We start from the raw sequence: 27,148 nt of genomic DNA, 5'->3' as shown, positions 1-27,148 counted from the left end.
TGTTTCATCTGGTCGATAAAACGATCAACCAGTTTATCTAATAGTTCAATCGGTCGACTTGATCACTATAAAAATATTTATATTTCCAACTCATTAAGATTTTTTCTGAAATTTTGGCAAATTTGACTTTGTATTTGGGTCATCCCAAATATCCATATCACGTATAATAACACTTCATAATGACAAAAATCACAACTTATCACCCCATTTCCGATCTAATCATCCTAGATCTCATCTTCTAATATCCATCATTTCATAATTCATTCTCATCAATTTATGTAATTAAGGCATTTATTAATTTCACATCCATCATATTAATTAAAACATCAAAACATTTACAATAACTCTATATTAACAAACACTTAGTTACTACTTAAATTACAATAACAAATATAATAATCATGTAAGACCTTAGCATTACTAGGTTTTAAATAACAAATACATTATATTACATCAATTAATACATGTAAATTGTTAGTTTAATATAAGGATATGTAAATTGCTTTTCGATATATAGTATCTAAAATTATAATCTACAAGTTTAATATTACAACTAATAATTCACGATTTTCTAATCTACACAAAAACAACAACTAATAATTATTCCTAGCGAGCTTGTAAGTTACATGTAAAAAAATCTATAATATTTACTAAGTTAATATCTTATTTGACACTTAAAGAAAATAATAACTTTTCATCTAGATAATATTTAATTCATTCTTTATAATAATCCAAATTCCTTTTTACATAGATTTATCCAACCCTAAATAAATCTTGTAAAACTCATAACTTAAATAATTGTTTTACCATTTTCATATTGAAGTCAACATTCCAATACTCTCTCTCAAGTACTTATTACTTCGGCATATCCATCTTAGTTGCCAATGGATTCAATGTTTACATTCGAAAACCAATAATCTAGTATTTCTTAAACAATCTAGCCAACCCATTTCGGTTGCCAATCAATCCGGAATTCCCATTCGGAAGCCAATAGTTTGGTATTCCTTAACAAAAACCAATCAATCCAGTCAACCCACCATGGTTGTCAATCAATCTGGCATTCCCACTCAGAAAACCAATAATCAAGTATTTTTTAACGAATACTAATTAATTTGATCAATCCATCTTAGTTGATAATCAATCTGGCCTTCTGATTTGGAAGTCAATAACACGATATTCATTAACGAATACCAATCAATCCGGTGAACCCATTATGGTTGTCAATCAATCCGACATTTTTGTTCTGAAGCCACTAGTCTAGTATTTTTTAACGAATACCAATCAATCCAGTCAACCTATCTTGGTTGTCAATCAATCCGACATTCCCATTTAAAAATCAATAATCCAGTATTCCTTAATGAATATCAATCAATTCGGTAAACTCATCTTGATTGCCAATCAATATGATATTCTCATTCAGAAGCTAATAATCTGGTATTCCTTAACGAATACCAATCAACCCGGTCAACCCATCTTGTCTGCCAATCAATCCGACATTCTTATTTGAAAGACAATAGTCAAGTATTTCTTAATGAATACTAATCAATTCAGTTAACCAATCTTGGTTGACAATCAATTTGGCCTTCCCATTTGGAAGCCAATAACCTGATATTCCTTAATGAATACAAATAAGTCCAGTCAATCCATCATGATTGCCAATCAATCTAGCATTTCAATTCAAAAGCCAATAATCCAGTATTCCTTAACGAATACCAATCAATTAGATCAACCCATCATTATTGCCAATCAATTCTCCCATCTTACGTATCATTTGTTTCCATATGTAGTATTAATATCACTATTTGTATTTTCATGGAATAACTAATTCACAAGTAAAAATTTGTGAAAAAATTATAAAGAGAATTACCATAAGGTACAGAGTACCTTCCTGCAGTTTGACTATTATCAGCTCCACTAGCTTGCTGAATCACCCCAACAGACTTCCATACATTGATAGGTTTTTCAATGAATTATTATCGTCACATCTAAAAACACTCTTTATTCATCGTAACATCTTTTATAAACCCACTCATTTATTCATCAACAACTAAATATATTTTTCTTTTTCAATTTATTTGATACAATTCTTATTACCATAAAATTATTTATCAAAATGAACATGAATTCTATTTCATCCTGCTTCAATTACAAACACAACTATAAGTATAGATATAACTAAAACTCACTTTAAGTTCAACAATTTCTCAAAGGCATTAAATTCCTAAAACATCAAAAATTCTTTTTTATCATATAACAATAGAACCACTCATCAAAAACATTATCCATATACTTAATTATCACAATTTACCGGAATAATATAAACACATCAAACCCTTATTTTTTTCTTTCTATAGCCGACCCTTAGGCTTCACTACCTATCCAAATTTCTTTGTTATTTCAACATGATTTCACTCCTACAATAACCTACAAGGATTCAAGAAACCTAAGTTATAGGAAATCCACTTTTCCCTCAATTTCATCACAAGAATCCTAATTTAATTTTGATAATTTTTTCTCAAAATCATTAAACTCTTGTTCTAATTGATACAAAGGGGTTCCAAGCACCATACATGGTGTTACAAAACATAATTCAAAAGTCGAGTCGTTAAAATTTTCCCAAAGCTTCTCTTTTTTCCTTTTTTTTCTTTAACTTTCTCTCTTTAATTCAATCTTTTCTCTATTTGATCTTTCTTAATTTCTAGTATGGATGTGTTCTTCTCACTCAAAACACTCTATTTACACTCCTAAACCTCACTCTTTAGCCCTTCAAGGTAAATGGAAGGAAGAAAAAACAAAAATGCTTTTATTTTCTCTTGACAGCACCCCATCAAATTTTAGGGGGCGGTAGTGAAAACAATTTGATCGTTTTGAGAAACAGTTACACTGGTTTATTAAATTTTTGCTACTGGAAAAATGGACTTTTTTGCCATAAACCTTTTCTCTTTTATCATCTTGAATATTTTTCTTCTTTCATTTCATTACACCATAATTTTTTTTTTATTCTTAATTTATCCAAAGGTTTACATAAAGTTACCAAAATGACATCACTCCATTTAAATGAAACATTGTGTTTTAACCAAAATGTTTGTTTTGGTTCAAAACGATATCATTTTGTTTTATTCTCATGCAAAAAGTATATTTATTAAGGCTAGATGACTTGTTGTCCGGACAATGTTCATCTTTTTCCTAAAAACATCTAAAAAAGAATGGTTAGGTTGCCACTTTTCAAGACCTATTTCACCCTCATCTAGCCATCATACCACACCAAAAATTCACCATTTCAACGATTAGATCATTCTCTACAACATCCAACCATCATATTTATTTTCCTTCATCCTAAAGTCTCTCTTATTAGACAACAAAACACATACCCAACCAGCTATTTCTGCTAAAAAAACACCCAAAAAAAACATTAAATGTTGTTGTCTTGCTAGCTGCAGAATAAGACAAGCTTTCTTTTTTAGTTGAAATCAATGTCCATACTTTCTTTTTTAATATCAAGGTCGAATTCCACCAGCTCACAAACCCTACTATCTCTCTATTTCTCCTACAAAACCCTAACCCTAGCAACATGCATGTAGTAAAGAGGGAGGAACCAATACCACTGTAACTATTGCAAGCACCAAGCTTTTCCAAAGCACTCGCCTTCTTCCATCCTTCCAACCTCCAAAGCTTTCATACCTCAAACATAAAACCGCCACCACTCAAAGACCACCTCTCAACCACCCAAACACATCTTCTCAACCTTCTATAAACACCCCAATACCAGACAAAGACAACAAGAGAGTGAAAAAGAAAAAGAAAATCTCTTAACCTCTTAAGAAGACCAAAACCTTATCTTTTATAGTGCCCTAAAGCCTTAGCCTTTCCACTTCAGTTGACATCAACCTCCACCTCAATGATGGGTTAACCTCACCATGTGTTCAACAACTCTAGTTAGGAAGACAGTTTCAGCTTAGGCAGGAAAAGTCGAAACCAAATTTACAGCAGTAACCTTGGTGTTTTCATTCAGATTTCAACATTATTTTTTGGGTTTCTAATAGTCCTAGCAGCAGTGTAGCTGTTAGGAATATTTAGGATGAAAACCAATATAGAATTGGCTTAGAGGCGTGAAAACACTATTTTTACAGTGTTTATTTGTTCCACACGGAGACAACACCTTCAGGATACAATTAAGCCCTCTAAATCTCTAAAAGAATGAGAAGATAAGACCAAGAAAATAATATATATTTTTTTATTGTATTTCTTTTTTGTATGGTAACATGCTTTTATAGACTTGAAATATAACAATGAAATAGTATGACTGTTCATCAAACAATATGATTGTTGATGAAACACTATGATTATTCATCAAACAATATGATTGTTGATGAAATAATATGATTGTTCATCAAATAGTATGATTATTCATGAAACAGTATAACTGTTCATATTAAGTTCCAAGTTCCAAATGCTATCTTTTGATATTATAAATATCCATATAATAACATTAGGAAGCCAAATGGGTGAGTTTTTCCACCATGGTTTAATTTACTACACAATAGAAACCCACACTTAGAAATTTTAGAAGGGAGTGTTTCTTTCCAATGTGGGATAGACATCTTTTCTTTCTTTATTCATTTACAAACTACACCAATAATCCCCCACTAGTTTGTAATGAAGGTTTTTTCACTTGATAGAATTATGTTTACAAGAAGATATTTTGTAATTTAAACTTTCAATTAGTGTTAGAACTTGAATCCTACGTGTTCGCGGATCAAATCAAAACTTTTGTTGTAGAATAAAAGATACTGCATACATAATACTATCCAAACTCTTAAATAGGTTTACAATTGTTTAACACTATTATGGCCATGTGCTAAAATCTTTTTTTTTCATGAATATTTACAAGAGAAAACCCTAACTTTTGTCAAAAGCGGCACTAATTTTATATTAATATAGATGGAATTATACATTTTTCTATTATATTAGACACGAACTTTAAATTCCATTAAGAGCCTACACTCATCCTCCTTTACGTAATAAAACACACTGAATACTATTAGAATAAGGAATCAAATTAATTATTAGTGTCCAACAGATATAAAACAGTAGCTTGTCATTACCCTTTAAACTAAGAGATAAGTTTTTTGTTGATCCGAAGTTGGGTTCCTATTACTAGTATATTTAATAACGGGTTTCAACCCCATTCCATTAGTTGTTTTTCATATCATGTCTCTAGATAGTCCTTTTGTGAGCGGATCCGCTAAATTATTCACAGATTTCACATAGACAATGGTGATTACACCATTTGTAATCAACTCTCGAATATATCAATGTCGAATGCTTATATGTCTTGACTTACCATTGGAAATGTTACTATAAGCTCGAGATATAGTTGCTTCACTATCACAGTATAAAGAAATAGCTGACATAGGTTGTGGCCACAACTTAATATCAAACAACATATTTCCTAGTCATTCTGCTTCTTTACCTACAACGGTGATTAGTACTTAAAAGTACATTGTTATCAAGGTTTTATATCATCATTTTGCACTTGAAGTATCAATAACTCCTTAACGAAAACATGTTTTATAATAACAAGTTTAATAATATAAGATACCTTTAATTTATGGTAAATATTCATCTTAAAAGCAGGCCTATCACATAAATCAAAGGATTGATTGATTAGTTCAACTACTGAAATTGAGAAGACAAAGAGAGGGTGAAGCTTAGAAAAAAGATGTTGGTTCAGTCCAAACTGGAACACTGTTCAATCATTGGGTTATATCTGGAGCTGTAAATCTTGGATTTCAATTTGGTTTATATGGCTAGAAAGCTAAGACATAGGCTTAAAACATTCATAGGAATGCAAGACTTAATTCTGTTGTTTGGAAGTCCAAATCTTAGCAACAACGAAGAAGTCAGAATCTATCCTGCAGCCCAGACACTGTTCAGTATTCAGCCCATAGGAAGGAGCGTTTCTTTCCAATGTGGGATAGACATCTTTTCTTTCTTTATTCATTTACAAACTATACCAATAGTAGCATCCACCCAAGTACAAGGGAATAGCCAGGACATAAGCAATATTCATAAGCAAGAGGTCCCTGACATGACTATTATAAAAGGTATGAAGTTCCCTCTTACTTCTCTATCATTTAACTAGCAATGCTTTGATACATAAATGAAACTCAATTTTTGTTTTCCTATAAGATGGTGTTGAAATCTTGGTTTAGAGAGAACATCTTATTCTCACCATATCGTGTGACTTTTCTAAATAAGAGTTCTATTACTATATAGTATGGTTATTGTGTTACAAAACAACATTTCATGAGTAGGGTTTTTTTTATAGAAAAGTGATGTTTTCCTTGTCGCACGTGTGCAGCGTCGCGGTGAAAAAACATCCACCCTCAAATTCTATCTTATGTGGAAAATACGGGGAGACAAGAAATTCTTGTCTTTTATATGTGGAAAGCAGGAATAGGAGTCGCCACTTAGTATTTTGATCACTAGGAACCCTAATTGTCTCAGAGATCAGGTACAGAGACTGGTTACGTAAAGAAAGGTATTAGCACCCCAAATACGCCCTACCTAAGGTAGGCTGCATTGTTTTATTGTCTGATAAAACCTAATGTCTTGTCGTGTTTTCTAATTGTTGGTCCATCTATTCTTTAAGAAAAGTTCTCCTCAGTAAAGAGATTCTTATCTTATTGGGTAAAACCTAACCGTTCTAACGTCAACAAAAGAATTTAATATCCGGAATACGTTTTACGTATATGGTCGTAACCCCAAATATTAAAAGAAAACAAAATAATTTTTTTGGAATTTATGAAATATTGGCTTAGTTCTCGTGACTTTAATAAACTGATTATTAAAGCCAAAATACATGCTAATACATATTTTTGAATTTTTTTTTGTTATATGAAAATACAATATGATTTTTTTCTTTTATTTTTGAGAGACGTGGCCATATGCATAAAAATAAAACAAAGGGAATAGGATTACTTGGAATGGAGGTGCTGTAGTTCACGGTGCTGGTGGCTCACGGTGGCGTTGACGTAGCGGCAACCGGTTGTGGTGGCAGACGTAGCTGGTGGACCCTAATTGTCCTCCTTCTTCTTTCCTCTGCTTCGGTGTGCTTTCTTCTTCCCTTATTTTTTCGTTCTCCCTGTAAACAGTATTCTTGTCTCTTTGCAGCGGCTTCGTGGAGGTGCTGGTAGTGGCGGCCTGGGAGCTGATTCTGGTCGGTCGACAGTTCTTCTTCCTCTTCTTTGCGTGTTTCCCTTCTTTTGCTCTCTTTTTTTTCTGTTTTGTTTTTTTGGCTATGGCGGTGCTGCTGGTAGCTCATGGTACTAGTGGCGTTTCCAGCGACAGAGAGAAAGAGACGAGAGAGATATTACAATGCTTATCTTCTTCACCTCCCTGTCTCGTCTCCCCCCTCCTTTTGTTCTCTTATTTTCTCCCCCTGGTTCGGTTCCTCCTCTGACTTTTATAGCCAGAGGACGCGGGTGTTTCTTGGTAACAGCTGGCATGCATCACGGTGGCGTTAAACATGCCCCCCAAACTGAAACGGCTCCATTGATAGTGTTCATTTACTGTCGAAACCGTCGCGGATGAAGAAGATGGTGAACAGTTGTCAAGGTAACGACGCCGTTTTCAAATTCAAATAATATTTCCAATTTGGTCCTTGGATGTTTTTGCAATTTTATAATCAAGCCCCCAGATAAATTGTAATTGGATCCCTTGATTTTAGTACGTTTTCTGGTTTCGTCCTTGGTTTTGGATTGTTTCAATTAAGTCCCTAATTGGCCATAAACTTCAATAATTATGCAATTAAGCCCCTGATTTGACCAAATCAACTTTTCAAAATTATAATTGGACCCAAAAATTTTAATTTCTTCCGATAAAAGCCTAATTGACTTAAAATCAATTTTTCTTGCAATCAAACCCTTCATGTATTCAATTAAACCTTAGATAAAATTTAATTGAGTCTATAAATATCTGATTTTGGACTTTTCTTCCTCAAATTGAATTTTTCTTATCAACAGGGCTTTCATCAGTAAAAAATGTATTATCAAATTTCAATTCTTGTATTTTTGAACCTCCTCAACCAATTCCTAGCCATGGGCGTTCCAACATCCTTTTCTCACTCCTATTATTTTTTGGATTCCTTCTGAATATTATTTTTTATTATATATATTATTTATTTATTTATTTTTATTTTTGTAATTTTTTTATTTTTTGTGTGGGAATCCAAAAATGGGTAACAACATTCCTGATGGAGAAACGAATGCTAGTGGGGCTTTTAGTCTAAAAAGTGGCCGTTTTTATTTTTATTTTTTTGTGAAGTTTTGTTTCCTTTCTAACCTATATACATTGTTGGTTTAACACTAATCACGACCTTACATTATGTTGTTGGGTTGTCATGCATGACTAACCAAAGGAATGATTTGATCCGTTGAGGGCCATCCCATTTATATAGTGGCTGGTCGAGGGGTTATCGCTGGCATTACTTCCACTTGATCACTTCATACTTCACATTCGATCAGCACCTTTAGGCTAGTTTATTTCCCTTCGTCCTGACCTAGCATACAAATAAAAGCCGATGACCTTTTTTTCATCTTCAAGGAATGTTTGTAGCGTTCTCATCTCTGTACTGAATGATTAAGCTACCCATGCTATGACAGAACTACTCCACTGTCAACTGAACGAACTAGACTGATCTAGCGACACTAGCATCTATCCATCAAGGAACTGAGCTATGCCATGGGTGTCGCTCTGACTGAACTACCGAGACTGACAGACAAACGAACCCAGCTCTCAAAGACCTAGCTATTGTGAGTAATACATGATAACATGTGTATGAGTGTGTCCAATAAAGCAAATTAGCGTTTTCTTTCATATGTCATTATTCATGCTCATGGACTTCTGTTTTTCAGGCTTTTACTTGTTAAATATATGTTCCTTGGGCAATATCAGGTCTAGGTTATATGTTAGAGGCAAGTTCTTTGATTCTTCATTTTGATCTTTCAAAAACAATGATGTAGCATTTAGTTTTGTTTGTGGGTCAAACTTTCAAAGCCATTAGTTTTTAAAATGTGGGTTGCATATATGCTTTTCTTGACAAGGCTCGTGTTCATTTCCTTAAGCCTAGATGATTTACTTGGACAAGGTCTGTGTTGGTTTTGGGCAAATGAGTTTAGCCTTTTAAGGCCTAAGGCTTGTTAGGTAAAGCGAAATATGTCATAGAAAAAAAAAAACAATTTGGGTTTTTAAGATGTGTTTGGCAAATATATTCTTAAAAAAAATTAAGCATGTGTTTTGTAGTTAAGATCATGTTTGGCAAACACACCAAACCTATTTTTCACAACATTTATTTTCTGTTTTTTTATGTTTTGCCAAATAGTTCAATTTTAATTATTTTTCAGATTTTTAAGGGTCATTTTGCAATTAATTTAAAGTCTTTTATACCATTTTACCTTTTTCCATAATTGATATTGTGAACTTAACTATTAGTAATTGTGAACTTATACTTGAAAATGAAATATCTTCAAGTGGTGAAAGATCTTGGTGTGGATTCATCAAGTGAAAAAATCTTAGTGTTGATTCATCATGTGGCTATTGTACTCTTTAACTTGGTCTAGTGAAGGAATACAATATTCAAGTACAGTTTGGTACTTAAGATGTAGATGTAAACTTGTCAAATCATGAAAAAACAAGTTTGCAAATTATCTCCCTTATCTCTTTACTTTAAACACTTCAATTATATTGTTGGTTATTATGTTTATTTGAAGTAATATATATTATTTGTAAATATTAGTGATATACCTTATTCACCCTCCTCTTAGGTGTTATAGTTGCTATAATTCTTGAACAATAATTAGTATCAAAGCTTAATTTTTATTTATAAAGTTTACTTAGACTTTGAGTATAATGGAAACCACTAGTTATAATTTCCAAAATGAAAGATCATCTATATCTAGACCATATTTGTTTTTATGGTAATGATTATACATATTGAAAAATTAGAATGATTATCTATCTTAAATCTATTGATTATGATTTGTGGCTATCTATAGAGAATGAACCTCATAGACCTTTTAAAGTTGAAGATGATATTGAGATTCCTAAAGCTATAAGTGAATATAACAATAATGATAAAAAATAAAATAAAATTGTGCTCCTTATACACAAGTGATCCCCTTATCCAGACTTTGAAGACTAGTTAAGGTTTCTAGTGTACAAAATAATAAGTAACTACTCCAAATCTTTTAAACCATAAAAAGAACAAGAATTCCTTGTTTTTTTTCCACACCATCAAAAATCTTGATCCATGAGGATAATTATCGCGACGCCATATATGTGTGATATTTATGAAAAACAAATTGAGAAAGTAGTGTAGTTCTAAGTATTTGGACTCCTTAAAATAACATAACTAATAAAAATTTAATAGGTTACACTATTAAAGGTGTTATTTTCATTTACACAACAAAGCTACTATTCCAATAATACAATCTTTAAAATATTATATATATGTATAAGAGCTGCGCTATTTTTAAAAACACAACCATTTATTTATTTGTTTTCCTATAGGAACACAAAAATTAGATTTCACTTTTTGAAATAGCACAACGAATTATGTTGCACTAACTTTAGCAGTGCAGTGTGCTATTGAAAATAACATAAACTATTTAATTTTTATTTGTTGCACTACTTCCTTTGATGTAATTATCTAAATTGTGCACCCTTTTTTTTTTCTAACTATGCCACTTTGCAAAAAAAATAATTGTCATTTTATTTGTACTATTTTAAAAAATAAACTCAACATTTATTGGTAGGAATTATGATTGTGAAACAAAATCAAATGGCATGCTTTCAATCTATCTCATCACAACTAATGTTTCTCACAAACAACGTTGTTGAGTATGACATGGAAAGCATTTACAAGTTCTTGAGAAAATGAAATTTTTATGTTCACTTCTACATCCCTCCAACTAAAGCCCAAGAGTTGGTAGGGAGCATACAAATTTTTTTTTTATAGCCTCGTTAAATAAATTACAATACAAGCAAATTTAAATATGTCAAATAGAACTTAAACCGTAAGAAATTGCTAGCCATCATACTTGCAGAAGTTTTCAAATCCCATGTATTCTTGACGATGAATCTTTCCAATCATGTTCGATATGCCAAAACCACCTACCAAAGAAAGTAAGGAATGTTATTTTAGAAATTCATAAAGTTCAAAGAATTGTTGAAATTGATTTTATAAAACATGTATTGGGTATTTTTAAGGCCAGTCACTCATAATTGAGGTTAAAATCATGTTGGATCATGAGTATTTTAACATGTAATACTCACATGTTTTAAAAATCAATCAAAATTGTATAAGAAATTATTCTTAGAGAACTTTTAGATAACAAAAGTTTAAAATGCAAAATATTTTTATAGATTGAGCAGTAGATTTGTGAGCTTATAAATTTGAGCTTGAGTTTGATTAACCAAAAATATTTTTTTCTATTAAGTTCATGTTTGATCATAATTTTTTATCTTTAAAATGTCTTAGTACATGAACCAATACATTAATTATGATGTGAAAAGAGTGAATGCATTTATGAATTTTCATGAACTATGAACATTCATAAATAGTTATTAATGAACATTCATCATAATTAATAAGAATTCATGAATTATGAATATTTGAACTATGAGTAATTAATATTTTGGTTCTGAAGTCTTATAAATAGGTGTCTTGGATGGATGAAAAGGGAATAAAGAAATTTCTTGAGTTCTTTTCTTTCTTTGTTGTTGTATTTTCTATGACTTGTTTTTTTTTTTTTTTTTACTCTAGATCTTAAGAATCCATTTTTGTAGAGAGAAAATTGAGTTCATTCCATTAAATTTATAGATTGCATCTTTTCTAGGTGTTGTATTGAATTCTTTGGAGGCAATTACATTGGGATTGTTTACACTAAGTGACAGATAATTACACCTTAAGAACAAAGAATTCAATCTTTGGCAACAATGTCAAGTTCCTTATTTCCTTTTGATTGTCTTCAACAAGTCTCCTAAATTTTATGAAGAGCATGTTTTTCAATTCAATATTTATTTGATTGAATAATTGTTATGTTGCATGATATATATATATATATATATATATATATATATATATATATATATATATATATTTGTTGATTATATAAATCCTATGCTTAAATCTTTAAAATCTTATGCATGTTTATTTTTATGTGATCATATTTTATGCAAGTGATTTTTCATTTAACAAGTATTTAAAAATTTACCAAATAATAATAATTTCCAACAATTTTAAGGTGTACTTGTTTGCTATTATTATTTTTAGATCTTATAATGTCTTCTACTTAAGAATTAGTTGTCTCCTTTAATGTTGTTTCGACAAGTACTACTTAGGTATTGAAGATTCTACCACCTTCTTCTGTGGTGCATGATGAGAAACATGAAAAGTTTAATGGAATGAATTTTAAGAGGTGGCAATGAAAGATGATATTTTATTTGGCCACCTTGAGTTTGACAAAGTTCTTGACCGAAGAAGTGCCAAAACTATCAGATGATGAATATGATCCTACTACAATGACAATTATGGATGCTTAGTATCACAATAATGTCATGTGCAAAAACTACATCTTGAATGGATTAGACAATACATTAGATGGTGTGCATAGTTCAATTAAAAGTGCAAAGGCATTGTGAGAAGCTTTGGACAAGAAGTATAATGCTAAAGACGCCAACATGATGAAATTCATAGTCAGTAAATTTCTAGGTTTCAAAATGGTTGATTCAATAACTATTGTGAGCTATGTTCAAGAGTTTCAACTCATCTTGTGTGATATACATGCTAAAGGTATGTCACTAAATGAATCATTTCAAGTGTCTGCAATCATTGAAAGATTATCATCATCTTAAAAAAAACTCAAGAACTATCTTAAACACAAGTGCAAGGAAATGGGGGTTGAAGACTTCATTTTAAGATTGAGAATAGAAATGGACAATAAGTTGTCCAAAAAAAGAGTCAACTCTTTTAGTTCCTTTAAAGAAATTATTATGGAACAGGTGGTGAGATTCCACAATAAAAATAAAAAGAAAAAGCTTATTATGAAAGGGAAAGGAATTGCCAAGAGGTTCAATGAAAAATACTTTATTTACAACAAGATTGGGCACTTGATCAAGGTTGCAGAAATAAAGGTGAACAAAGGAACCCAGAGATCTCAAGTCGATGTCACTGAGGTTGATCATCTCACAAATTAAGTCTTAAGTATATATAAATTAGTTGTTGTTTTCAAAGTCAATCTAGTCAATAATCATGATCAATGATGGGTTGATGATATTGGTGACAAGACACGTGTGTTCCGAGAAGATGATGTTTTTCATTTACAATGGAAGGTGAAAACTTATACATGGAGAACTTATTAACCTTCATGGTATTATGAGTAAGGTTATTCTGAAAATGACTTTTGAAAACTTCTTACCCTCAATAATGTACTCTATGGTGCTTGGAGGTTAAAGAGTTTAATGATAGTAACCATACTCAGTTTAATGGAGTTTCCAAGATCTAGGTTAAAATAAAAAATTAAATCATATAACATTCTTGGTAGCACTTGAAAATTATTATTTCCTACTTATTCCTATAATGAAATAAGTGTTAGCTGCAAAATGACAAATGGTGAGTTGTGTTTTTAATAATATTCATATCTTGGTATACCAAATGAAGTATAACATAGTATTTTTAATGAAAGATCACCTATATGAGTGAGAAATGTGGTTTTTTTTTTTTAGAATTTTGATAAAAATTGAATTCTCTAAAGTATTTATGAATCGAGTTGTTTAGAACCAAAATGAACTCAACAATGAGAACCAAATGAAATCTCTAAGTAAAGAACTATGATTATTATTGTCTTAGTTTATATAAAAGACTGAATAATTCAAGACATCGTGTTCATTATTTAGTTGAGTAAATCTGATAGTATTTCACTAAGTGAGGTTCAAAGTTAAAAACTATATGTCTTGATATAGTGATCTACCACTTCAATTTTCTCTCTACGACTTCTTTAAGTCTTTAGACTGATGAAACAATTTTCATTCATATGAGGGACTGTTTGAATTGGTTTTATAAATCATGCATTGGGCATTTTTAAGGCCAAATTAAATGTGAGATCCATTCATAATTAAGATTAAAACCATGTTTGATTTTATAATCCAACATAAGTACTTTAACATGGAATATTAATATATTTTAAAAATCAATTAATGTGAATGATAAGTTGTTCTCAAATAGCCTTTAGGTGGCAAGAGTTTCAAACCAAATATTGTTTTATGGGTTGGGTTGTGATGGGTTATAGGTTTATGGGTCATAAGTTTGAGTTTAGCTTTGGATAATGAAAAATATTTTTTGTTATTAAGTCCTTATTTGATCAGTAATTTTTAATTTCTAAAAAGTCTTAGTACATGAATCAATGTATTAAATATGATGTAATAAGAATGAATTTATTTATAAATTTTCATGAACTATGAACATTCATGAATATTTATTAATTATGAACATTCATCATAATTAATAATCTTTTATAAATTATAAGTAATTAACATTTTAGTTTCCAAGTCCTATAATAAATGTCTTGGAGAGGTGAATAGGAATTAAGAAACTTTTTAAGTTCTTTTTTCCTTTCATGTTAGTTTTTCTAAGATTTGTTATTCTATTTATTCTATCACTTTAGATCTTAAAAATTCATCTTTGTAGAGAGAAAATGGAGTTAATTCCATTAAGTATATAGATTTTAAAAAGAAATGCATATTTTCAAAGTGGTGTTATTGAATTCCTAAAAGATAATTACATTCAGATTGTAAGAACAAAAGATTCAATATTGACAACAATGTTAAATTCCTTAATTTCCTTTTGATATTTATTTATTATGTTACATGATTTTTTATATATATTTGCTGGTCATATAAATCCTATGCTTAGATTTTTAAAATTTTACGCATATATATTTTTATGTGATCATATTTTATGTAAATGATTTTTTATTTCAATAAAAATTTATAAATTTACAAAATAATAATAATTTCCAAAAAGAATTTAGATCATAATTCCAGACCCTAAATGATAAGAAATAGAAGAACTCACCCAGTAAAATTGCACTGACAAATATAGTAAAAGCTAGAATGAAGATGATAAGAGAAGCCCTTCCAAACACAATGATCAACCTTCTCACAATATGCTGCCCAGTGAACGCAGCAAATGTAGCAACAACGACAAAGTAAACAGCTGCCAGAAGATTTGAAATATGTAAGTCCATTGGAACGCACACAAACTACATTCCAATATACTTTCGGAAAATAACGTCTTTAGATTGCTGAGGCGAAGAGAAAAAGCAGATTAAACTTGTAAAAGAAGTTGTATGGACGTTGTGTGCACTCTTACCATAAGGAACAGGAAAACGTTTCAGAAGGTAGTATTCTACAACAGACATGGATGACGAGAAAGTCATGGCAAAGGTGGCAGTCGCACTTGAGACCTGGACACAAGTCGTGAAGCAATTAAGATTATTTTGCCCTTCATATGGCTTTGTGGCCTGCCTGCCAACATATAATTCTAAAGAGTATGATATTTAAGTTTAGTCATAATTCAGAAAATGTCCACAGATACTTATATCAGGAATAAATACAGATAATTCTAAGGAGTATGGCGGAAGTCTTTGGTTAGGTTAAAACAGAAGCCATGAATATGCTCTCTAGCCAGCCACGGGTAAATCTGCTTCGCAAATCATTTTGCTTACTTATCCTGGTTATTCTCAGAGCAGAAGCTGGATAGCTGAATTCCATGCTAAGGCAACATCAAAACTACCATGCAAACTTAATCAAGTTCACAAAGCCAGCCATTATGATTAACAAGAAGGACTTGATCAGCAGGTTCAGAATTATGGTGATTGCGAACTTATTCATTTTTATTCTTTCGAGCATCTAATGAAACAAAGCAAGCTAACCTGAGGAGGGACTCCGAGCTCCAAAAATAGTGGACCCATGATAAATCCTCCTCCTAATCCAAGCAGCCCGCCTACTACTCCAGCCAGCACACCGAAGGCACAATACGTCATGAGCTGAAGGACTCTGAAATTTGTGCCCTCATCTCCCTTGGATGCAACTACTCTGCGTCCCTTGTACAGGCTGACTACTTCATAGAGTGTAACCCCAACAGAAACTGGGATCTGGAAACCACAGAAAGGATGATTCAAACAAATTTTCCAACTGTTTTACTAAAGAGAAGGACAGATGCTGTGATATCAATGTTAGTTTAATATTCCCTATAGCTAATTGGTTGGTTACACGTATTATTATTATATTAATATGAATATATATTTATTATTAATAAAAACTTAATTTATCTTTAATATTAATGTAATATTAGATTAATAAATCTAATTTTTGATTTATGAATCTAGAGTAAAGATAAAGTTCATGAGACAAAAATGTTTTGCAAAGAAAATTATAAAGTTGTTATAATTATGTGATTCCTATTGCATCAAAACATTATTTCTAAAATGTTCATGGTCGATGCTCTTTTAAATACTGGGCATTTATTAGAGCCGTAAAAACTGATACATATTATATTCTTTTCTTTATAAAATAAAACAATTATTCTCATAAACTTAAGTATAAAGGATACTTAGAACTAATATGTAGATACTTGTTATAAGACATGTACAGTAAACTAACCCGCATGAGAATTTCATGTGGAGAGATCATCTATGTTTAGAAAGGCTCACGTAACGATTGTGTAAGTGATCCTTATACTTGAGATCTATAAGTTATCTTATATAAAAAAATGTTATGTTATGATCCTGTTACATGTTATCATAATTGAGGTAGCAAAAGGGCAGATATTGGGTATAATATGAACTATATGAAGGTACTTGAGTAATCAAGAAAGGATTCATCACTCTAGGTGAATTTAAAAAAATGTTTCATCTATTCTCAAATACTATTGACTGAGAAATCTTTAGCCAATATGGAAGGAGATTTGAAAAGGATTTTAAATTTTATTCAAATGATCAATGACTATTATGTAGAGAATAAATAGGATTTAATATGGCAGTCATACTCCATACTTTAATGTTAAATTAGAACATTATTGATGACATGATAGTAATTACACTGAGAAACTAGTCATTGAAACGTTAAGTCAAACCACTAATGACTTTTCTAATATTTGGGGGATCATGACACATTGCTAGACGATGCATCTGATCTTCAAATATAAATTAATCAATTATTAAATTGATAATAAATTAAATTATTTAATTTATTTAATCCTATTTAATTATAATTATAATTTATATTTGGGCCAACATATTAAGAATCTAATGGGTCACAGACATTAAGAACCATTAGTCAAAAATTAAACTAGGATGATTTAATTAAGTATGAATTGATTAAAATATATTTTAGAAATTAAGGACTAGAATATAATTCATACATGAACTATATTTCTAGACATAGAAAAATCAAGTAAGGACTTGATTGAATTAATTTCTAAAATTATCTTGAATTAATATATGGATATTATTGAGGGGGCAAATTGATATTTTGTTAATTTATAGGGTTTTTCATATTTTCCTATAAATAGTAAGTTATGCCTCTTATTTTTAAGCAGTTGTCTGTTAGATAGAAAAAATTACGTAAGTCACATAATAAAAAAACTAGTATTATAGGCATAGCAATCCCTCTCTCTGAAATAAGGAGGTAAGAGATTTTTTATTGGTGGTTCATGTGAATTACCGTTGGAGGCCGCACAATTAAACGATTTGTAGTCTGCGACAACCCAACCTTTAAAGAATTATTCAAAGCCTAAGAAAATATGATCTTCAGGTAATAAATCTCTAAACAACTCTAGATATGTCTAATGGGATCCTAGGGACTCCCGAATAATTTTGTTTTATTGTTTATGTTGCGTATATGACATTCGGGAACCCAATAGTGGTATCAAAGCCATCGTTATACAATTAGGGTTGTTGTTTGCATGTTTCAAATATTATTGGTGTTAATTTTGAATTAATTTTATATGCAAAATTATTTTTTCTCTCGTGATTTTCTAATAAAAAATGATATTCTCTATTGTTCCAGCTAGATCTTGTCGGATTTCTTGAATCTGGCTGAAATCTTAAAAAACAATTGGGTGGCTACCATGAGTGCTAGAGGCAGCAGCCTATGGGTTGCTACTGGCGGTAGTGGAAGCCCAACACGAGAGGCAGTCCCTTGCGTTGCTGGCTCACAGTGGTAGCGTTGGCTGCTGTTACTCCAGCCACCGGTAGTGCCGGCCAAAGCATGAAGAAAGAGAGTTTAAAGGTAAAATTATGATTATACCCCTGTCATTTATAATTATTTACAATTGGGTTTTGGGGGTTTAATTTATGAATTTACCTTGGCTATTTATTCTTATTATATTTTGGCTTTTAGGATAGAATTATAATTCTGCTCCTCCTTGTATAAAATCTTAATTTTATATTTTAAAATTGAAACCTCTATTAAATTGATTATAGAATTAATTTTTCTAATAGGATTGGGAATGAATTGAATTTTTAAGTTTTGTAATATCCTGATTGTATTAGGATTTAATTAAATTTTTTGATGAAATAATGTTTAGAAAAAAATAATTTTTCTAAAACAAAGAGAGTTTATAAGCCTAAAAATTTTATTTAATTAATCCTAAAATAGTTTAGGATATTAATTAAATATTTCATTTGATTAATTTTCTTATTAAATTCTAAAAATGTTTGTCATGGAATTTTTGTTAAATAAAATTTGTTTTGTTTGGGAAAATATCAAATTAGATTTGATTGAATATTTTTATGTGTTAGAAATATTATTTCATAGTAGCACATAAAGCCAATAATTAGAATTGAAGCATGCAATGTAATTTATCATAATATTAAAATATTTTTATACATGATGGGTGATTATGACATTAAAGACTAATGTGATTGTGTTTTTATGGTTGAATGGTTGTAATATTAAATAGAGTATGCGTGTTTTGCCTCTTTTTTTTTTTTTTTTTCTTCTGGGTTGTAAAATTCTTTTCTCATATAATTTCCCTTGAATATAACTTGAGATTTCTTAATTAATTATGTAAATTTTATATAATTTAGAAATGTAAAAACTTAGAAAGGAAAATTATTTTGTAATCTAAAATGAAGAAAGAATAGTGATGAAGGATACAACCATGATGCTCGCAAAGGACTTATGAAGATTTATAGCAGCTACCTAGGTTTTAACCACCTAATTTCTTTCAGTGGCTCGAGGGAATTAGTTTAGATATGTTTGTAATCATTCAATTAGAATGGCATGCTAGAGGTGTATATTTATATATAAATTGTTATGTATGAAATGTATATGTTTTTATGTCATGTTATGTATAAGACCTAATTAATTGATAATAAATCCATCATTAATATATTAAGTACATGTTGAGAACATGAATAATTTCCTTCCAATTTTATACTCATAAAACCAGAATTCTATTCATGGATAATTTATTGAGTCGTCCAAGATGATCGTTAATTGAATATGTTTAATGCTATAAAATCGGGTCCTACTTAACTAACTTGTATGATTTGAATAAGTCACTTATATTCATATAAAGTTAGAGGTATGGATTAGGCAAAACATATAAGATATGTTTAGACAAAGAGTTGTCACCTAACTGATCTAGGAGTCATATGGAGATCTAATTGATAAACTATATTATCTACTTAATTTAATTTATTTTGATTTGATGAGTCACTCAAGGTCACATAAATTAAATGGGATCCTAGCCTACTAGAAAAATCTAAACAAGATTTTCTGAATTAATAAGGGCTATTAATTTACAAGAAAAAAAAAATTGAAGACCAAATTAGGATTACAAACCTTATCTAAATTTGAATTTAAATATGTATCCATGAAACTAAAACGCTCTATCTTTATATAAATAGGTTGGTAGATTAAAATGAGTAGTAAAATATCCCTACGAAGCAAACTTTATGTTAACAAAGTGACCAGATCATATTTCTTAGATTGACACTGAAATATAAGAATTGTTCTCAAGCAAGAAAATAGGTTGCATGTTCTTGAAAATTTAATTCCAAATGCCCTCGCTGATGATGCTGGAAAAGAAGTTAGAAATGAAAATCAACATCATATTAATGACGATGAACATGCTACATATGTGAAGTTAGCTAGTATGTCACCTGAACTTTAAAAACAGCATGAGAAAATGGATGCTTATACTATAATTATGTATCTCAAATAATTGTTTGATGAGGCTAGTATAATTGAGAGATATGAGACCTCTAAGAAATTGATCTACTGCAAGATGGCAAATAGTTCTTCGATGAACACCTATGTTTTGCAAATGACAAGCTATATTGAGAAATTGGGTCAATTGGGTTTTGTCATGGATCATGAGTTAAGTGTTAACTTAGTCTTGGAGTCATTACCCTAACGCTTTTTGTAATTCATTATGAACTATTATATGAACAAGTTGGATAGTATATTGCGTGAATTGTTTAATATGTTTATGATTGTTGAAGGGCTCTTAAAAAGGAAAAAAAGTTCAACTCTTCTTGTTTAGTCTTCTAAAATGTCTAATAAGAAGGATAAAAAGAATAAGAATGATGTCTTTAAAGCAAACAAACCTGTTAAAAGTCTCAAGAAAGACGAGAACATTTGTCATCATTATGATAAGGAAGGACAATGAAAAAGGAATTGCAAGAAATAACTTGCAAACATGAAGGTAAATAAATTTAATGAAGCTTCTACTTCATGTATGTCTATAAAAACTCTCAAATAATTTTATTTAAATATTTTCACATCAAATATAACATTCAAAAATCAATTCCCAAGCATGCAAGAAATAACTTGCAAACATGAAGGTAAATAAATTTAATAAAGCTTTACTTCATGTATGTCTATAAAAACTCTCAAATAATTTTATTTAAATATTTTCACATCAAATATAACATTCAAAAATCAATTCCCAAGCATGCAAGATCATTAGATCGTTACTATTACTAGATTCACATGCAGGCACAAACATAAATGCACAAAAAGATGAAAGGATAGAGACAACTACTGCGATAAAAGTACCTGTAACAAGTTTAACACCCAATATCCTATCGAACAGGTATATGTACTCTCCTGCGAGCAAAAGATCAGGATCTCTCATCATTTAGACATTGATTTAATATAAGCTAGGAAAAAAAAGGTAGAATGTAATCAAAGCACAACAAAACCTTTGCAATCTGCAGCACGAGGAATGCAACCCAAACAAAAACAAGAAGTCCAAGTTCCTTCCAGTAAACATTCTCAAAAACAGTGATCTACAGTAATAAATTGTATTAGTTTTGAGGACTCTTTGATGCTGATTTCAGCAAACAAAGTATTCTCACCTCTAGTTCCTTGGTCTCCTTTTGAGGGCTGTTGCTCGGGCCGCCACGAAGAGGCTTGTATTCCACTTCCCCGGCATCGGTACCTGAGAAAGATATTAACGAGCAGGGATCAGTACTTGCTGGACTTCCCGGAAAAAAAAAAAAAAAGGAAAAAGGAAGTGAACTCACCATTGGACTCCAAATGCTTCGCAGCCTCCTATAATGGGAGCAAAAAGTGTGATTCAAATGGTTAGACTTAAATTTACATGTTTTTAACACATAACCATGCAGAAGTCTAGTCATAGAGCATTCCTTTCATAGGCAATGAAAGGAGTTCAGTTCAAAATGCAGTTTGTGCAGGCACAAACCCTAAGCATAAATTAAGAACAGGTTGATGAGATTACACGTTTCATTATTGTTTCCTTTTTCCATGTTTCAACGCCCTTGAAGAATGCCTTTGTTGATGTAACTACAAACAATTGCAATCAGCAAAAAGAATTAGAAGAAAGAAACATGAGTGAAAGGGAATGAAATTCAGCTAACATTTACCTGTGAAAAGAACAATGAGCAGTACTGTGACCATCCAGTCTGCAAAAATCACATTTAAAGCAACACCTAGACTAATACCAAGCATAAGCATTGGTTGGATGAGCAGAGCCAAATCATAGTCAATAATGGGCATGTCAATCGTTGGGTGCCTTAGCTTAAGATTATAGTAAACACTTGAAACTGCTGCACCCATAATCATACCTGCCAAAATTATATACACTAAAATCCATTACTTTGCTAGTAACATATGAAATTTTCTGACAAACAAGCCTTTGTGAATGCTGCGTTCCTGTTCACACAAATCCATTAGTCAAACTGATAAATCACAGTAGATAGGCTAATTTTCCGTAAGCTGAACTAACCACATGAATCAAAAAGGTTTTCCTTTTTCTATAATGGGGAAGAGTGGCTTAAAAACAAATTAAAGGAACCCATATTTACACAGAAAATTCGATGGTTTCTTACATTTAGAAATAGCTGTTGCAGATTTAGGATCAAACCCAATAATTAGGCTAAGCATGGGAACGAAAATGCCGCCGCCACCAACACCACCTACACTCCCAAAGGCAGCACCCAAGAATCCAATGATTGAACCCAAAACAATTTGCCAACCAAATTTCATTTCCTGCTCGCAAAAACATTCATATATATCAAACTCACATAAAGTATTTATCAACAATTAAACCAAAAACCATACAAGTCAAGCACTTTTTGATTCCATCCACAAAATAAGCACTCAATCCAACAAAAAAAAATGTGCCTTCTACATATCTGCTACCGACTAATTAAATAACCAGTACATAGAAAGTCACCCATCTTTTCATTTCTTTTTATTTTAATGAACACTAAATGTTCTTTGAGAAAAGGGTATCAGGATTTTTACCGGCCAAACATGTTGATAACCTCGTTGATCAGGCTGCCATAAACAACTCACAGCTTTGAGAACATAACTTGATACAGAATCTCCAGTTTCATCCGTTCTTGCAGATGTTGCTTCACGTGTCAAGCCTCTTTCAGCTGAAACAAACACAAAAGCTAACAAAAAGTTGATCAAAACCATCAACACCGATTTCAAACCCCTCCATTTCCCTCCAAATTCAGCCATTTATAAGATCCTGAATGCTCTCTGAAAGTGCTTGTCTTTAAATGTCTTTCCTTACAAAGAAACAAGACTGACGCATGCAAATGGTTAGTTTGTCTTAGCCGAAGAAGAAAACACCAGAAGAGAAAGGAGAGAAAAGGGAAAGGAGACGTTAGTAACTGCTATGCTCCTACGTGTTGTAAGCTGATATATTCTTAAAGCCAAGAAGTGATTCCTAAGTGTTATGAGCTGATGGATTCTTAAAGACAGTAAGTGACCAAGAAGGTTTTGAGGGAAAAAGAGAGAGTGTGTACTGTTTCTTTGGTGCTCTGAATATGGTTGGAGCCTTGGAGCGGAGTAAATTATGAGTAGTGAATAACTTTATAGATGTGATCCAATCATCGGCGTCGAATCACTTGCTCTTTATAAGATCAATGGGCAATATTTTCATCTAATTGTGGCTTCGTTTTTTTAAAAAAAAAAACTTGATGGCTGCATTTCTTTGTACCAAAATTAAACGTGTTATCCATGTCACGTATTCATTTTAAAATATATATTATTTGGGACACTTGAGTTTTTATAAATATTAGGTCATAAACAAATAATTAGATCCCTAATCAAAATTATTATTATTATTATTATTATTATTTTGATTAACGTGGGTGTTCGGATCAGTTTGTGCGTATCTCAACTAATCTCACAGGTCCTGAAGTTAACGACTATATAAGTTCTCAGTGGTTCTGAGATTTGTAAAACTCGAATTGATGACCTATAAGGAGCAAACTCAGAGATTGACCAGTTGAGTTACACCTCTCAATATTATTATTATTATTATTATTATTATTATTATTATGTCATCAAACCACACTTAATTAACTAAATAGTATATGAGCTTTTTTAATGAAATTGGCTTGGGGAATGATGAAGGAGAATCATCTTTGGGTAAAAGTTCTAAAGGACAAGTATATGAGCACTAGGAGAAGGGAAGGTAATCCGGTGGCAATACCGTCTGACTCAGTGTTGTTGAAGGCCATTTGTAAAGAATGGGACACGGTGAACCAGAATGCAACCTGGAATGTAGGGAATGGCAAACGGATTTTATTTTGGAGAGACAGTTGGTTGGAGAGTTATGGGCCTATCATTAATCATTTAGAGAGGGAGGTGCAGGTAGAGACTCTTGATTATACGGTGGCTGATATGGTGGACGATAGGGGCAATTGGAAATGGGATGTGTTTGCCCATCTAATTCCTATGCAAATTGTGATGAGCATTGTTGGATACACTCCACCAATGCAAGATGGAATAGACGACACGGTGGGTTGGGATCATTCTTCAAATGGAAAGCTTACAGTCCGAACTGCTTATATGATTTTAGAGGAAAGGGGGGAGATGGATCATGACCCTATTTGGAGGTTGATTAGAAAGTGGCAAGGCATGGAGCGTATCAAAGTGTTTCTTTGGACGGTAGCCCATAATTCTATTATGACCAATGACCTGAGATATCGGAGACATTTAACAGCTAATAGATTTTGTGATCATTGTGGTACTGAAGTGGAAACATTAACCCATGCGTTGCGCGATTGCCCTAAAGCTCGCAAAATTTGGGAGGTGTTCGTAAAGGTAGAGAATAGAGAGTTATTCTTCAGTCAAAATTGGTATGCATGGCTGGTATAAAATATGTTCGCCAGAAATAGAAATACGGATCATGGGGCTTGGTCGTTGGAATTCGGAATAGCTCTATGGTATATTTGGAAAGAAAGGTGCAATAGAGTGTTTGGAGTAGATCAGGGTAATTGGTTTAGGGCTATTCTTGCTATAAAAAGAATGGTCCGGGATACTGAGTTTACTCAAAGGCATGGTAATGATGAGGGAAGAAGCAGTAAGGAAGATACTCAGGTTGGGTGGAAATACCCACAAGAAGAGCGGATCAAGCTAAACGTGGATGGATGCAGCAAAGGAAATCCAGGAGTGGCAGGTGCTGGGGGAGTGATTAGAGAACATTTGGGAGCGTGGATAGGGGGTTTTGCAAGGAATATTGATATTTGTTCGTCAGTTAATGCAGAGTTATGGGCGGTCTATGTTGGGCTTCAACTTGCATGGGATAGAGGGTTTAGGAAGGTGGATTTGGAATCCGATTCCAAAGTTGTAGTGGGTCTCATTAATGGGGATAGTGTGAGAGTGGACAGGAATTATAATATAATTATGCAGATTAAAGATATGTTAGGGAGGGATTGGGAAGTAACAACTTATCATGTGTATAGGGAGGCCAATTGTGTGGCCGATTGGTTGGCAAATTATGGGCTAAGTAGGGATTTATTAGACAGGGGATCAGATGTGTTAGAAGAACCACCGTCGGGGCTTTATCCCTTATTTTATTATGACCTGATTGGGTCTACTGGTACTCGTTCAATTTAGAAGGGCTTATTAGCCCCGATTATTACCAAAAAAAAAAAAACTAAATAGTAATTTACATAAGTAATTTTAGTCTATCAATAATATAATATTAAAAATACTTAAACTCTTTTAAATATCACTAAGTGTAGCAATTATGAGGGAAAATGATTTACATATAAATCTTTCTTACTAGATTTTCATATAAACTAATGTAAACACCTATAATATAATAAATTTTATAGTAATGATCACACTATTTGATAAATCTAATAAATTTTAAATAATTAGCCTTTGATTAAAAAAAAATAGTAATGATCACACTATTTGCATGAGATTTTTGTGTGAAATTATTAACAATCCAGATGATTATAAGTTATTATTAGTCAAATACAAATTATCTGTAATTAATTTTAAGTGGAGTAGAGGGGATGGGGACAGAAGAGTGACCCCAGGCGGGTCTCACATAAGGCAAGCGACACTAATAAATATGCTTGTTTGATTGTTATTCAATGGAGGCCACTTATGTTATAAAAGAGTGAATATATATATAAAACTAAAAGAGATAGAGGTTTAAAAAAAAATTAATTTGATCCTTGAATTTTTATTTTGTACAATTAAGTTATTTTCAACTCAAATTATAACCCGATTGCATATTTTTTGGGAGGATGGGTTGTATTGAAAGATAGAGAATTGAAGTGAAAAAAAATAAGTAAAATACACGACAACTTTCAAATTGGTTTGCAAAGTTCATTTTAAAAGTATATTAAAAAATAAATACCCTCATCTTTTCTAATCCCCTCATCTTGGTTAAAACTTAAGTCCCGCACGAGCCTTTTCTTGCTAGGCCAGATGTTTGTCCTGACTTACCAGGCTCATCAATGCCTGACATCATTTCTTTTTTTTTTAATTTTTATTTTTTTAATTAATATCTTTTTTATATTTTTTTAAGATAATTTTTAAATTTATGTTTTAATTAATACCCCTTCTATGTGCTTTTTTTGGTTTATTTACCCTTTTTTTAATAGCAATTATTTTTTTATTATATTGGATGTATTGAATTTTTTAAGAGATTAGTATGAATCATTGTAACTTTTTTTTTAATATTTTATATAGATTAGTTATTTATTTTTTATAATATTTTTAATATGTGCAGTATTACATAGTATTTTCTTTCTTTTATTTTATTAATAAATTTTATATGTGTGTCAATTTCTATTATAAATTAATTTAAATAAATAAGTTCATTAAACACAATCAGGTAAATGATCCATATTGCGATATTAAATATCTTGATTTATGTTTGTCAATCAATTTTTCCAATTATATTTTTTATTTATTATTAATAACTTTTTACATTTATTTACATAATTGGTTCGTGATTTATTTAATTCAATACGTGCATAAATTTTTATATTTATATTTATGATTTTCTTATGTAAAAAAACACGTTGAAAAATTCCACGTGTTCAATTTTTTTTTATCATGTATTGGTGCTTTTAGTTTCATCCTTCAATTCAGGTGTATATTTTTTCAATTTTATCCTATAGTGTTTCATTTGATGGGGATTGAGATTCATGGTATTTCCATATATGATGTTTTTGGTCTAATAACTCGGGTCATAGGTTTGAAAAGGGTTGACATCCTTTTCTTTGCTTATTTTTTTTTTCAATTTTGTCGATCAACATTGATTTATTGAGTTTTTTTATTTTTT

General features: G+C 31.2%; 1 protein-coding gene across 1 annotated transcript; it reads right to left on the bottom strand.

The window, feature by feature from the left end:
• Positions 1 to 10,838: 10,838 nt before the first annotated feature.
• LOC7462944 (sulfite exporter TauE/SafE family protein 3) lies at positions 10,839 to 23,418 on the bottom strand. The gene is made up of 12 exons (XM_024590153.2): positions 22,846 to 23,418; positions 22,428 to 22,587; positions 21,963 to 22,163; positions 21,818 to 21,882; positions 21,603 to 21,630; positions 21,435 to 21,517; positions 21,279 to 21,365; positions 21,133 to 21,183; positions 15,996 to 16,217; positions 15,434 to 15,527; positions 15,137 to 15,277; positions 10,839 to 11,175 (listed from the first exon to the last, which is right to left on the bottom strand). The coding sequence occupies exons 1-12, from the start codon at positions 23,065 to 23,067 to the stop codon at positions 11,090 to 11,092; spliced, it is 1,440 nt and encodes a 479-aa protein (XP_024445921.1). The 5' UTR covers positions 23,068 to 23,418; the 3' UTR covers positions 10,839 to 11,089.
• Between the last annotated feature and the right edge of the window lie 3,730 nt (positions 23,419 to 27,148).

Source organism: Populus trichocarpa, chromosome 18 (genome assembly GCF_000002775.5).
Source record: "Populus trichocarpa isolate Nisqually-1 chromosome 18, P.trichocarpa_v4.1, whole genome shotgun sequence".
Lineage (NCBI taxonomy): Eukaryota > Viridiplantae > Streptophyta > Magnoliopsida > Malpighiales > Salicaceae > Populus > Populus trichocarpa.
Note: the sequence above shows the minus strand (reverse complement) of the source record. Positions and strands in the feature narration are given on the sequence as shown.

Coding starts and splice junctions, on each gene's coding strand:
- LOC7462944 (XM_024590153.2), bottom strand. CDS start 23,067: ATGGCTGAATTTGGAGGGAAATGGAGGGGTTTGAAATCGGTGTTGATG. Junction 22,588..22,845: donor GTTATCAACATGTTTGGCCG/GTAAAAATCCTG, acceptor TTTTGCGAGCAG/GAAATGAAATTTGGTTGGCA. Junction 11,176..15,136: donor TGTCAGTGCAATTTTACTGG/GTGAGTTCTTCT, acceptor TTTCTTTGGTAG/GTGGTTTTGGCATATCGAAC.